General features: G+C 46.1%; 1 protein-coding gene across 8 annotated transcripts in view; it reads right to left on the reverse strand.

The window, feature by feature from the left end:
- Positions 1–15,123, reverse strand: part of ANKHD1 (ankyrin repeat and KH domain containing 1) — a 99,451-nt gene that overhangs the window by 4,622 nt on the left and 79,706 nt on the right. For 3 of the 8 annotated variants that reach the window (XM_066328907.1, XM_066328910.1, XM_066328914.1), the window contains 9 exons: positions 14,473–14,926; positions 13,961–14,038; positions 13,066–13,212; positions 11,561–11,671; positions 9,941–10,090; positions 8,021–9,636; positions 2,989–3,168; positions 1,595–1,849; positions 505–680 (listed from right to left, as the gene is read on the reverse strand). In XM_066328907.1, the coding sequence (XP_066185004.1) occupies positions 505–680; positions 1,595–1,849; positions 2,989–3,168; positions 8,021–9,636; positions 9,941–10,090; positions 11,561–11,671; positions 13,066–13,212; positions 13,961–14,038; positions 14,473–14,926 (3,167 nt within the window). The remainder of the gene's footprint in view (positions 1–504; positions 681–1,594; positions 1,850–2,988; positions 3,169–8,020; positions 9,637–9,940; positions 10,091–11,560; positions 11,672–13,065; positions 13,213–13,960; positions 14,039–14,472; positions 14,927–15,123) is intronic. The other 5 variants (XM_066328908.1, XM_066328913.1, XM_066328909.1 and 2 more) reach the window with 4 other exon arrangements.

Below are 15,123 nucleotides of genomic sequence, written 5' to 3' on the forward strand. Positions count from 1 at the left end.
CTTTTTGCAATTAGGAGAAGAACTTGCCTATGTGTGAATGGCTCTGCTTTGCCACACAGATGCCAAGACCACATGCTATGGCTCTTTCTGAAACATGCTGAGAATCCTCTCCCTCCTGCCACTTCCCTAAGGAAGGTATGTGGTATTGTGGCCATGATTTGTGCTGAAAGCATTAAGCAAACTTGTAATCACCCTCAAGAGCTGGGCAAGCTTTGTGAAACATTTCCAGGAGACTGAGCTTCTGAGAGACAAAACACTGGAGAGTGATGAAGGCCTTCAGCTACTGACCAGAGAATATCTGCAACCTACAAACTCTGGCTTGTTTTAGACCTGCCTCCAGGCTTGGGCACCTTTTCACGTCAGTTCTGGGATGAAAGAAAGTTCAGGACTGGGGTGACGAGCAGTGGCAGCAGAGGCATACACACACAGGGTGAACAGGCAGAACAGGAGGTGCAATAAAGTCAGGCTCTGGTCATTTCATAAATCCAACTCTCTGTAACTTACTTTAGAAAAATCCACAAAACTATTTGGCATAGGTTGGTGGAAAATATTTGAGGGAGCCACTATTCCAGAATCATCTCTCTCCATTGGCTGATGCTGAGAAAATGTGCCCGGGTCCGACAGCTGCTGATGCATCGGATGACTTCCCATGACAGGCTGGGACCAACCCGACAAACCTTCTGCAAAGAGATGAAAAATGACTGATTAAATTCACTGCAGACACTCGAGTAGAACTCAGCAGCTGCACACATCTAAGGCCAGCCAAAGGCACCCTGAAAACACACAGCTACAGAGGGATCTCAGGTATCCAGACAAGGGAGGAGAAGATGGGGACCACCATGAACTGCAAGTTCCACGTGTCTACTGCAAAATGGTTAAAATTCAGCAGAGCTCCCCAAACTATCTGTATGCACAGACAAGCTTTTCTTGAAAACACACAGCAATGCTGAGACACAAGTTTAACCAAAGTGTGGAGGGCTTCACTGAAGCATAAAACAAATACAGGACTCAAATGTTTGTATTGAAAGTTACCAATGGAGACACTCTACACCTCAAATGCTACACTTCCTCCTTGCCACAAAATCCGACTACCAGGAAACTGAACGTAAAACTTCAGCTGTTTCAAAGTCATTCTTTGGGAACCAAGGCTGCCTGGAATGGAAGTTATCCCATACTGTTCAAGCCTCACAAGGAAATCAATGCAAAACCCAGCATCCACAGCTCTGTGTCCCTGGGTGCATCAGCTGCAACTCAGCTGACACTGTAAAATGTGAGTGGAAAACAAGGGAGAAACCTGGACAGAGGGAGCCAACAGTCAGACCTGGAAACAGCCCCCTTAACAGATAAAAATTGTTTACTCTAAGCTCCGCATCATTCAGAGGACTCTGTATGAGGTGTCTGCACCATTTCAGGCCCACATGTGCCCGGTGACTTGATCCAGGCTGGGCGAGAACCACCAGCATCAGGAGGGGAAACCATGGCACCTCCATTGACCTGTGCTCTCCCACCACGACGTCAGCACAGACAGTGCAGCTTCACTCCCCCTGTCCGACACAGCCCTGCCGAGAGGCCTGTGCCAGCAGAGGAGACTCACCAGACACGCTGTTGACCCCGAAGGACCAGATGCCGCTGTGGCCCACGGGGGCAGTGAAGTTGGTTCCCAGGGGCGTGGGGGTGACGGAGCCGCCCTGCCGGATCCTGGCCAGCCGCTCCGTGCCGATGGGAGGCGGCACCTTCCGGTCCGGGTTGCTGTTACCCGTTTTTGGCTGGCCCAAGTTAGCAGGTGCAGAAGCAGCTGAGAGGGGCGAAGATGATCCTGAGGAAACTGATGGAATAGGAGATTCACCTGCTGGAAAGAGTATTTCTCTTGATTAATTGTACACAAAGTAGCAAGTGGAAATGTCATCCCAATTATTTCCCCGATTTTATCTCAAAGCAAATGATAAGATGTTTTAAAGGCTTTTTTTTGTCAAGCATTCCTCAAGTCTTTCACAGAAATTCTGTCTAGGAATTGTAACTCTAGAATTTTAACTCTAAAATCAACATTATAACACAAATGCTTTCAGTCATCAGAGTCATGATATTCTCATGATGTAGCAGTGTATCTAAACTAATTACAAGAAAGAATAAGAAACATGGAAGAGTTTCAGGAAGAAGTGAAAACATCAGCCAAAATACCATAAATATCTGAACAGCCTGGTTTTGGTATCCACCACTTCCAGCACAAAAGAAATCCGACATTTTCCCAAAGCCCACCGGTGTGACCCATGAGTATAAAGTCCCGCCAACTTCAGAAGCGTCACTGACTCTCCTTGGGAAATCCAACTTCCTTTGAGCACTCATTGAAACATTTTGGTTCTTAAACTCAAGAGTGGCAATGAAGTTGCATGCAGTGACATGAAAAACCTCTTCAGCTAAGTTTCTGAATCAAAGACCCATTATTTTCTGTAATGCTACTTCCATGTTCTTTCCACTAGGAGGAAAACTCACTGTTACCTTGGATGATGCTTACAGATTTTGGAACATTTTAAGTATCATTCCAGATCCCAATTAAAAAAAAAAAAAAAAAAAAAAAAAACAAAGAAAGAATTAAAAAAAAAAAATTAAAAAAGCAAGTATAACTTCAAACTATGGGAAACATGACATTTTCACCTAATACTGCACTCATACTACTTAGAGGGGAATCTTTAGCTTGGTGTAATCACCTCCACTTCCCCACAGCTTCATGCCCTCTCCTCTCAAGAGCCTACAACGACTCATTTTTTTACCCAAATACGCCTTTAGTAATGCTAAAGAACCAGAACTAGTGGCATGGAAAAACCCCACAAAATAGCACAGCTTGGGATTTGCACGCCATCCTCACAGCTGCTAAAAGCAATTGGAAAGCATTTTGTGCATTACTGGGTAAGTTCCCCTCAAATTAGAAATTTACTAAAGACAATAGCTATGAATTTATAGTTAACTAAGACAGACCCATAAAGTTCCTACATGAATTTGTTGCGCTTGTCCAAGGATGTGGTGAAAAATGCTGTCTGTTAAAGCTGGGAGTCCCAACAGGCGCTGGCCCTTGAAGGTAAACCCGTGCTCCTTGTATGTTTGCTGAAAAGCCTGTCAAAGGACCTGAAGAAGAAGTTGTAGAGCTGTTGGATGGATCTAGAGAGGGTAAGCCTGAAATAAACATAAATTTGATTAAATATCTCTCTTTGGGAACCTGCTTCAAAGCACCAGAGAAAGCTAGTGCTCCAAATATAATTAAAGCATCTCATCACCTTTGGGAGCATCTGCACATGGTAAGGTCATTTTACAGGTGCACAATTCTCACTTAGAAACCGCAGAGGCATTTCTGGAGGCTCTCTGGTTTGGCCTCAAGTTTTAACAAAAACAGCCATCCCTTCAGTCACTGAAAGAAAATGATCTTAGCAGGGAGGGCAGAGCAGGAAAGCTGGGAGTGGCCACGATCTTTGCTTACAAAAAGCCACACAAATCCAACAGGGATCCAGGGCTCTATGAAAGTCCCAGGGGAATCCAGCACCAGGGAAGCAGTTCTCTGCAGGATGGGCTTTGCCATCCCATAGGTACCTCCACGTGGATATCAGTCAGAGCATGCTGTGGCCACAGAGACAGGACTGGTGTGGCACAGCACCAGGGGAGGGGACTGCTTCCTCCAGGGACATGTGAGAGGAAGAGAGAGATGGAGAAAGAGTTCAAAGTTCCACAGAAAATACTAGCAAGGGTGAACTACAGTTTTTTTAATAAGCCAAAGCTTTTAAGTACTTTTCCAAAATGTTCTAAAAGCTCTTATCACACGTTATTACCTGAAAGCAGAAATGGGCATGGCCGTATGTTCACCTGAGTTTAGGGTTTAGTTTCAAGGGCCTATTAAACAAGGTTAGTTTCAAAACCATTTAAACATTTCAAAATGACCACAACCAGGACCAGCCTATGTTGCTGCAGAGTGAGGTTGAAGGTTATATCTACACACACCCCACCACAAACAGCAGTGCTGCCAGGCAGTACCTTAGGTTGGAAACTAGAGGGGCACCTTTCAGTGCCTGGATAGTTCCTGAAAGCCAGGTCTTTTCCCCCAGTATTATCAACCAAGTCAACCTTACTCCTTCCAGAAGTGCCAAATCCAACCTGCTCACATGGACAGAAATGATTTGTTGGGAGTTGAAGAAGGTATTTTTCTCACTAGTCCAAAGGTTAAAAAGAGAAGTCTCCCCTATAGCCAAGGAAAAACACATCCCCCTGCTGCTGGAACACGGGGTGCTTAGCTGAGGGACCCCCAGCATAGGAGGACAGTCTTCCTAGGTTTGTCACAGCACAAACTCCATGGCTCTGAGGAGGATGCCAGTGCCTGCAGTGTGGGTGAGCTGAGTTTGTCTGGAGTTGCAGCCTGGCTCCCAGACAGGACTCAGGCATGAGCTGATAGTGGCACCTGCAGCCCAGGGCCCTCCCTGGGCATCTGCTGTGGAGCCACTGACTGGACACTCAGGCCACCTCTCCTGCCACAAACCTGGCAGCCAAAAGGCCCCCATGGGGATTCCACCATGCACCAAAACACAAACTGCCAGCTGGCTGGCAAACCACACAAGATCTGCCCCACACAGATGGGTAACAGAGCTGCTGCCATCCATGAGCACTGCTGGGTTCCCAGACAGAGAACAAGGCAGGCGTTGTGACAAAAGCAGCTCTCCTGCAGGACAGGGATGCCCAGGTGTCTTTTGATGGCTCAGGGGGCAGATGGGCACACAGCTTTTGGATACACAGCTTGTCAAGTGCAATGACTGGACAGTCAAGACCACGTCAGCACTGCTGGATATGCTCCATGGGCTGAAGGGAGCGTGACAGCCAGAGATGCACAAATCCAGAGGAGTCAGGTCACAAAGAACATTTTTTAACATTATCTCGTCTTTCATAAAAGTGGATGAAAAACTTAGCTCAATATTAAAAACAGCTATTCTGAACAGTAACTTACCAAATCCTGACTGCAGTAACGAGCTTCCTGTTTGGGTACTTACCAATAAAATCAGGTTTTCTAATGCTAAAATCTTCTGCAATACCATGCTCTGCATTTACTTGGGCTATGAACTCAAACTCCTCATTGTGCTCTGAATGCATAACTGAGCTTTTGAGAGAAGCGTATTGATCTCACACAAACTCTGCTCAAAATTCAGTTTATCACAGACCCCAGGCAGATGTTGGTTACTGCAATGTTACCTGCACCTTTAGAGAGAGGGCCACAACACTTGGTCACTCTGTCTGAAACAGACTCCAACCATTTCGTGCAGTTCCATACTCATGTGCTGCTTCCTAACCTAGTGTATTTCAAGTTTGTGACCCCTTTTAAGGGGCAAGGTCTGAAACTCCTTAAAATGCAGAGGACAGAAGTAATAAGTGGATTTTGATTTGGTCTTCTCCACAGCCTCCTCTCATGGTTGGGCTAAGCCTGCCCTCAACTGCAAACTGCAAGGACAAGAGATCTAAAAATGTGAGACAAATAGGCCATTTCCAGAATGGATCCACAGCCAATGAGATCTGCAGAGATATCAGTGCCTCAAAGGAACTGGTGAATCAGAGAAAACTCAAGCCACAGCTGAGCTCATCCATGAACAGGAAAATCAGACTACCCAAACTCCACCCTGAGGTGAGAACTTGTCAAGAAAAATCTGGTTTATTGCACAGCGAAACTATATTAAATCTTCACCAATTTAGTTTAGAGGTGATCCCTTAGAAATGTTGATTTGTGGAAAAATTTGCCATGGGCCAACTGTGCAAGAGAGCCACAAAATGCAAACCTCTGCTCCCTCAGGTGTAGTCACAGCTGAGATCAGAGGATGGGTGTCCACCTGCTCCAAAGCTATTCTCAACCTCTCTGACCACACACAGTTTCCAGGCCAGGTCCTGGCTGCTCCCTGTCCATTGTCCTGCTGCTGGCCAGGTCATAAACAGTGACAGACCCTTCTCCCCACTTCTCAAAATCTCATGAACCCTGTCATCAAGCCCTATGGAAGCAGCCATGGAAGTCCCCAGTTCTGCCAGCCTTGGAGGCTGACCCTGGGACAAGCTGGGGAATGAGAGGGCTGGACACACCATACTTAGCTCTGAGGGAAGGCATCAGAGAAGTCCTCAGCCTCCTGTACTCACTCCTTCCTCTCTATCACACCTGCCAAACAGCCCCAAGCTCCCTTAACCCCCTACTCCTGGGACATCTAGATCCTTAAACAAAGGTGATCAAAAGCAGCATGAAGTAAAATGACATTAAGTGAATCAACTAAGGATCTGACTCATCAGTCACCTCCTGCCAGACACAATTTTAGCAGCACACTACCTATTTGCAGTTTTTCCTCACTTTGCAATATCCTAATCAAATTCTAACTCAAGAGAAGTGTGTTCTGTCCACATATTTTTGGGCTTCAATTGAGAACTTCACATATATCTCCCCCAAAGTCAACTGTGTGAGCTTTCCTTGGCTATCCACCTAACCTTTCTAAGGACAGAAAGAGACTCACACTGTTTTTAAAATACTTACAGTCACTTAAGGACATATTAAGTATAAAAGTATACATAAAGTAGACATATAAGAATTTCCCCCCTTACAACAGATGGTCTGAACATAAGGGAACAGCAAAATACTTTGCTGCTGTGGGAAGTCCCAGTCACCCATGTTTGCACATGCAGGATGCCATTGTCCGGGAAATCAGCAGATCCCATTTGCCCTAAGTTTCCTTTCCCAGGAATTATTTCAGCAACAGCCAACCCCAGTTTAGAGCACAGCAGAGGAAAAGCTGAGCCATTGTCAAGTGGTTCTGGAGCCTGCTGGGGGGTCTGGAAGCTCTCTATTAACAGTCTCTGATGAACAAGGCCCAGTTACTTCATCTTACACATCTGGTTCTGCTTACTACACTGAAGCTGGATGTGGCACAGAGTTCTAGGTGCGCCCTTGTTTTGCAGAGCTATACAGCTCAAATTTAATAATTGAGAAAACTACAGTCATAGCAAACACCCCATTTTTGTGGCTAAAGACCATCAGAGAGAAGCGCTCTGGTTTGCAGAAGTCCTGCACATTTGTCAATCAACTGAGAGGAAAGGGAATGCTAAAGATCTTCTTTCCTTACCACCACATCTTCCAAATGCTCCCTTCTCCTTTAATCTGAAAGTCAAACTACTTGACTTGTCTCAGCCCAGCATTCAAGTCCTGAAGCTTTAGCCCAAATACCCAACACACACTGTGTGGGCAAGGATGAGTCCAGAGCAAGGCTCTCCAGAAGCCCAGCTCCAGGGCACCCCACAGCCACCATGGCAAAGCCACAAAGGGGTGGCACAGAATAGATCTCTTGAGGGTCTCTTCTACACAAATGGGTGCAGCTGGTTGTCTGCAACATAGTTTGAACACTGAGAAGATAGATAAAAATCCTTCAGGCAGAGCACAGCAATGGCAGGGAGCTCAGTGCCAGTGTTCCTAACCCATTTCAAACAAATCCAGATGTGCTAGTACTGCTATACCAAACTTCTGAATAAAACACCCCATGCAGTAGCACATCAATCAGCTCCACAAAGTAAGCTTATCAAAATCCCAGAGCCAAATCAAGAACCAAAAGGCACAGTTAACCCTCACTGAGTCAAGCTGAAGTCTCACATACAATATGAACCACCTGCATGCAGTCATTGCTGCAGCTGGAACCTCCAGGAGTCCTCAGGTTTGCTGTCACCCCACACTGTGCTCCATTCCAACCCAAAACCTAAAATCGATGCCATGCTACAAGCAGGTGGGAGCATTCCTGTCTCACACAGAGAACAAGCAATGCAACATCTGCAATCTTTCCAACACCTAACAGCCTGGAAGAGCTCAAGAAAAAAAATAATCAGCATTTTTGAGAGCACTTGAGAAAAACAGGCCATCCTCATTACATGAGCATTCTCCAACTGTCATTTGTAGACTAGTTCTCCATCAGTACGATGACTGAAATGCAGTGGCTGAAGAGATAATTTTGTCCAGAACATGATCTTAATGACTTACCTACAGGACTAGTTGAGACCCGTTGGGAAGGCGGCCTGAAACCAGGAGCCTTGGAGTTGTCGGGATGGACGTTTTCCACATGTCCTAGCACAGAGTTATTCAGAAAGGTAGACTGAACAGTGAAAGATGGGTCGGCTGCTGCTCGGGTAGAGAGTGGACAGTCTCCCCATGCTTGGTTAGCTGGCACCTGGTTGCTATCAAAAAGACTACTAAAGTGATTGAAGAGCGTTGCTGGCCCAAAGGCAGGAGGCAATGATTTGTTTGCTGGGTTAATGTGCATCTGAGAACCGTTCATAACGTTCATGGCTGACGAAAGCTGCACTGCAGCAGGTGGACCTTGAGAAGGTGTTAAAGGAACTTGATTCGTAACAAAAATAGACTGAGGATCTTGATGGAGGTTTGCATTTGGTACCACTGAATAGAAAGAACCTCTGGACTGCATCCTGTGAGTAACTCGAGGTGCTGGTACAGCTACTTGAGGTAAGTTACTGTTGTCCTGATTATCTGCAACAACCGACCTGGGCGACGCTAAGCTTAAAGGAGCAGTTTCTGAGCTGGATGAAAAAGGCATCGACATGGAAGGGCTGATCTCGGCCATGCTGGTTGGCAATATTTCATCCTGGGCGCTGCTGAGCGGTGCAGGGCTGCTCGCCGGGCGCGTCTCGGTGCCGCCTGAGCTGCTGCTGGCTGACACACTGCAACTGCTTGCGACTGAAGCCGGCGGGCACGCGCTTGTGGGCGGCTGCTCGGGGGTCGACACCTTCTCCTTGGGTGCGGAGACAGCCGAGAACGAGTCCGCTTTCAGGGCAGAAGGCTGCGCTTGCGGAGCAGGAGATGGCAGAAACGCCGCGGGCACTTGCCCGTTGTTTGGGGGGGCAGAGGAAGCTGAGGGCAGCGTGCTACAGGTGCTCGTCACAGTTGAGATGGCTGTTGCTGCGGCGCTCGTCTTGGGGACGCAGGCAAAGAGCTGCTTCCTGACCGAGGAGGGAGTCCGGTTACTGGTCACGCACAGAGGCTGGGTGGAAGCAGCTGCAGACGAGGCGGTAACGGGACAACTGGACGTAGCTAACCCAGGAGACTCCGTCTGCAGAACGTTTCCATTCTGACTACCTACACGGCTCGAACTATTATGCTTTGGAGAGCTGTTCGTGCTGCCAGGGTTAACTGGTCTCACTGGGAATGGTCCCCAAGTGTTCGGTGAAGGTGAAAAGGTTCCTCCAAATTGGGCCATAGGTAAGCGAGGGTGCCGGATCTGTTGCATAGTTTGGGCAGCCAGCAAGGCAAAATGAGGGTGAGAATAAGCGAGAGGAAGAGACACTGGAAAAGATGAGCGCACGTTCGCTGGGACATTCTTGTTTAGTTTGTTAGGAGGCTGGAAAGTAGATAGTGTTGATGACTGCGATGTGACCAGGGGCGGTGCTCCGAGAGGAAACGAGTTCTTGTTGGAAGCAGTCGCAGTGCTGACTCCAGACGAAAAGTTTGAGTGGATTGATTTGGAACTCGAAGCAGGTGTTCTTATATGAGTTTTAGGAATCAAGTCTTCCAGTTCCTTGGCAGGATCTTGAATAAGGGCATTGATGAGTTGCACTGCGTATCGCGTGGACTCTGTACCACCCCTAGATTAAACACAAACAGATTTGGCTCTTGCAAAAGGAAACCCCGCTTTGTGCAATGTTCTGTAGCTTCAATCTTATACTGCTCTGTAAGTCTATTTTAAGTTTACTGCAGGAAGTTATTTCTTGACCTCTGTGTATCTTAAGGATTATCTTTGAAGCTGACTGTCAGCATATCTTGGCAGCAGGAATGTATGTTCTATTCTAGAACAAAGAAGCTATACAGATCCTGCCTTAGAAAGCAAACAAACTTTTCAATAAATGACACTGTGGACTAACTCAAGACTTTCATTCTGAGATACTGTACCTTATAGTGATCATTCTCTCTCCATTCTTATCTTTTTGCTTATCCACATCAATGTGGGCACCAGTGACATCTTGAATTGCAGTGATGTTGCACCCACCTCTTCCCATTATTCTAGATACGACAGAAGCTGGGACTGATAATTTCTTTGACCTATATCACAAAGATCAGAAATGTGTGAAATGCATTCAAAGACAGACAAAACCTCTCTGTTGTCTGACAATGGCTGAAGTAAAGTTCTTAAGAGTAGTAAATGGTTTTCTGCTGATCCTTTCTCCTTTGGAGCCTCTCTCAAAGTCCCCCAATAGTCCCCCCTCTCTCAAATTACTCATCATCCTCAGTACCTGACAAGGATTCTCCAGTAGCATTTATTCCACCATTACTGTAACAGCGCTTCACACTGCTTCAGAACCCCTTTTTGGATTTTATCTTATCTTGAGTACCTCTCCAAAGCAAGACAAATCCTTAGCTTATCAACCTGAATTTACACAAGCAGCACTGCTTCAAATATAAAAGCCCATGGGTTAACTACTTTGACTGTTTATAGCACGAAGAAGGTGGCTTTCCAGTGATCAGCTCTGTAATACCACCTGCATCCACAACATTTTAGTATCCACCTCTTTCAGAACTCAAGATCTGGAAGTGCAGTGTCACCAATTAACAATGGTGGGTGAAAGAAGGTGACGGTGTGCAGTGCTGTGGTTAGAGGGCTGCTGGAAACCCCTGTGATGGCAGCCTGGACTTGCAGAAGCAGGCTCACTGTCAGGCCACAATGCTGCCACCAATGTCAGTCAGTTCAGGGTTTTCCTGATTCACATGGTACTGGTGGGTCAGAGCAAGCACACGGTATTGGGAAGTGTCTGAACACAAGCTCTGCTTCCACACAGACCTCAGCTGAGGTCTCTGGGCCACCAATGTGCCCAGACTTTAAGGTGTGTCAGACCTCTTAGACTCATAAGGTGCTTTCAGGCTTGCTACTGATGTGCACTGGCTCGATGCTGAACAATCAGAGGGGATTCAAAGGGGTTTCAGAACTCACAGCAGTCACAGGTCCCCAGCACCCTGTGGAAAGGCTGCCAGCTTCACCTAGCTATTCCAATCTTGGGAACTTGTAAGTAACTTGATTCTCAGGGAATTGTTTGTCATTTAACAGGACTTAGAGGAAACTTGTTCAATTTTTAACTTCTAAACACATGGAAATGTTCTAAAGCAACACCTCCTGTTGCCAATGTGTTCTTTCTTCCCCCATTCCTGCCAGGACAGCACACTACAACCCTTCCCATCCCCAGAACCCCCAGATCTATCCCAAGGCTGCTTAATGCTTTGGGTTTTCTTCCCCACCTCCACTTCCAAGGCTCCCTTCTCAAGACAGACATCACAGTTACTCCCTCCCCAAACCAGAGTTTCAAGAACACCTGTATTGCTCACAGGGCTCCTGACTGCACCTGGGTTTGCTTCCACCCCAGCCCACTGGGGACCTCTGGCAACCACTCAAGGAGGCATTTCTCTTCCAGGAGAGCCCATCCCAGTGCCCAGTCCCCTCCTACTCATCTTCCACAGCTGTTCCCCTCCCTCCTTCCCAAGGGTGATGGTTTTGATCTAGAGAAGTGTCCCAAAAAGTACCTTTTTGCTCCAGAACAGCAGCGCCCTCCTCTCTGCAGCTGAAATTGCTCAATTGGTGTTGGCTGCAGAGTGTTGCTGGGGGGTGGATCTTTCAAAACTCTGCCCACTTGCCTGTCAGGGGCAGAAGGGATGTTAACATTGGTTACTTAGACATCCCTTCTAGCTGGGGGTCACTCACAGGGAGAGGTAAGAAGAATTCTTGTTGAGAGCAGGAGAGATTTTAGCAGAGGGAGCTCCTGGGCACTGCACGCACACATCTACAGTCACCAACAACGCTCTTTGGCAGGACAGGTTTCCATCAGTCAGGGCACGGCAAACACCACGTGCAGAACATGGAATACAGTGTTCCTTATGGCATTCCTCAGGAAAGAGGCATGTCCTGCAGGCATGTCTAGAACACTGCTGAGGCCAACACAGGAGCAGACAGCACCCACATGAACATTTGGGCTGAGCTGAAGAGACTCACAAGCCCCAGGAGAGCAGGAGCAGCCCAGGTCAGAGGGGGCTCAGGGCTGTCTGAGGTGGGGGCACCACTCCCCAGGTGGGGCCCAGGCTGCCACCACACACCCAGCAAGGCCACATCACTTTGGAGAGCCCCATTGGTAACCACATCAAATGGCAGAGACCAAATCAACTCTAAGCCTTAAAACACATACATTTTCATATTAACTGCGTTTTAAACCTTTATTAAGAACACTCTGGCTTCCACTAATCCAAATGCACTAAGCCCTCTGTATAATTTTGTTCTTTGCACATAGCCTAAAATTCTATCTAGTCATTGCCACTGCAGAACACAAAAGCAGGAGGGTCTCTTAAGTGCACCCAAAGCATCTGACACTGGTATGTTCATGCTGTATTCCTTTTTGATAAAGGGAATAAAAAAACCCAAAGCCAGACAATCATTCTAGTTCCAAGCAGAGACAACGTGAAGGTTACAGAAGAGATACTGGGCTGTTAATGGCCATACAGTAAAACCCAGTACATTTTCAAAGGAAAAGACTGCTTTACAGCAAAACTTTAAATCTCACTGTATCTCTATCACTATCTATCACTCACTATCAGGTAACACAATTTCCCACTGAATCAGTGATGAAGGTCAGTGCCCAAAGTACAGTGAATTTTGGCCTTGAAGGGCTCATTTGCCTCTCCTCTACTCACATCCATTCTGCCTTTAGTTCATGAGCAATCATCTGCTGTAGGGCTTTTCACTGCCCTCTGCTCCCTACCCCTTTTATACTGGTCTCACATCCTTTACTCTACTAAAGTCACCAGTTTTCTTTAATTTCTCATGCCAAATACAATGTTTATTGTCATGTTCACATTAAGGAGATACTACAAATTAGGGCTGCAGTTGGTTTTCCCAGCACTGCAAGAGAAAGTGGGATAGATTTTCCTGTAAGTTAATTCTTCAGTTATATAATCTTGCTGGACATTCTGTATTTCAGAATAATTTACAAGCTAAAAAGCTCACAGTCAGTTCTAAAACATAGTATTAAAGTCTTTACCTTCTAACCACTTCTTTCCAGCCTTCTTCTCTTTTCTGGCCTCTTTTTGGACTGGTCAGATTCAGCTTTACATTTGGAGAGGTCAGAGGCAGGGAGACAGCCTTATAAGAAGTCGACAAAGAATTCGAATGACCTTCACCATCAATTCTGGGAACAGAAATGTGTTGATTACAAATTACAGAATAAAATGACAGCATACAGTTTACATTCCTGCAGCTTAAAAACAGTAGCATGAATTGTTTCCAGAAAAACCACTTCTAACAAGGAGTCAGAAGGATGCATTTAGCTTGTCCTGCTGCAGTGAACCCACAGGACCCCAAGGCTCCTGCAGCAAACCTTGGATAAAAGGTTCAAGGCAGAAACAATCTATGTTTGAAGAACAGAACAGAGACAAATTCCAATTTTTAACACTCCTAATGGGAGGCAAAAACACCCTCTAACCACAAGGGTTGATGAATCCACTCATTCTGCATCTAACTTGAATCTGGAGAAAAACAGGAAAAAGAAAAATATCCTCTCTTCCCACTCCCAGAGACGTGTCTCAATCAGTCTGACAACAGCCCTGTCTTATTGCCCTTCTTGATGCCACAATGTCTGTGTTCTTACTGAAGCTGGCCTCTCTGTCAGCCCAGTGTCCTGCAGATCAACCTCCCTGCCCTCTCCCCTCCCTTAGTGCAGAAAAAAGAAAACTAAACTAGGAGGGATCAGACTTGTATTACTTAGATATAAAAAAAGACTACAGACCCACAAGGGATCTAAGCTTTCTGACTCAGACCAATGACCTCTTCAGAAAGGGGTGTTGTAAAAGTTATCAGCACATTCCCTGGCAGTTGAATGACCTTTTGACCATTCATGTGGCCCCTGTACATTCCCTGTGAATTCTTCTGACTCTCACCTCTGGCTTGACAAGGTTATATCAAACTGGCCATCAACCTGGCAGGTGAAATGCTCGGGGTCATCACCTTCTTCTCTCCTTAAAAGAAAAGAGATTGCAAGTCAAAAGAGTTAATGATGGAACCACAAAACAATCAAAAGGTAACAAAACCACTTCTGTATGTGGATGATAAGTAAAGCTGGCACTTCCTTATTAAATTCCCAGCATTTTCACTCTGAGATCTAGTCTATCAGAACTCACAATGCAATGTGGATGCTTAAAAAGTGCAGAGAGAAAAGGCCATTTTGCTCAAGTAGTATTAAAAACTAGCCAACAATGCCAGAAAATCTTGTTCTTACAAGATTTTAAAGAGGTTGTGCTCAACAAACTTAACACAGCTATGCAAATAAAGCAGCCTCAGTCTCTCTAGGCTCTGGAAATGTACAGTTGGTGTAGAGCTTAAGCTACAGAAAATTGACACTGGCATAGGTGGAACCTTGTGAAACAACACGGAAGGAGCAGAGCAGCCTCACCTCGTTGGTGTTTTGGAAGCCGAGGTGCTGTTTTTTTCTTCCTGAGAGGGGATGAGCAGTGAGGCGTAGCGCCGCTCCGAGGAGTTCGTATCCATGGTGAAGTTCAGCTCTTGGCTTTTCCCTCCACTGCTGCTTTCACTATTGCAATCTGTGCTGTCCAAGTTATCTGAGTCGCTGTTCCCACTAGCACCACCACCTCTTGGCTCTCCATTTATTTTATTTTTATCTGCTTTTTGCTGTGCTAGAGATATATGCTGATCTGGCAGAATTATCTGCATATTTTGAGGAGTCTCTTTCGTTTTATTTTTCTTATTTTTTCTATTTGTGCTGGGGGTAGTCACCACATTAGCTCTCTTCTTCCCAAAGGCATTTGTGAAGGTAGTTGAAGTTGCAGAAATTCCAATTGTAGTTGTAGTAGTTGCACTTGGAGGCTCTATAGGAACTTCTTGCTCCACTGAAAGAAAAGTAGTTAATATACAATCAGAACCCACAAAGTAGAGAAATCAGTGCCCTCACTGAATACACTACAGCTGGAGCTATGTTCCTTGCTGACCTGTCAGACTAGCACCAAATTCAGCTGTAAATCCTCCAAGAGTGAAAGACTCTTGCGTAAAAAGGAGAGAGTGAAAAACTGAGCAAAGGAGTTTTGCC

This window comes from Sylvia atricapilla, chromosome 14 (assembly GCF_009819655.1).
Source record: "Sylvia atricapilla isolate bSylAtr1 chromosome 14, bSylAtr1.pri, whole genome shotgun sequence".
Lineage (NCBI taxonomy): Eukaryota > Metazoa > Chordata > Aves > Passeriformes > Sylviidae > Sylvia > Sylvia atricapilla.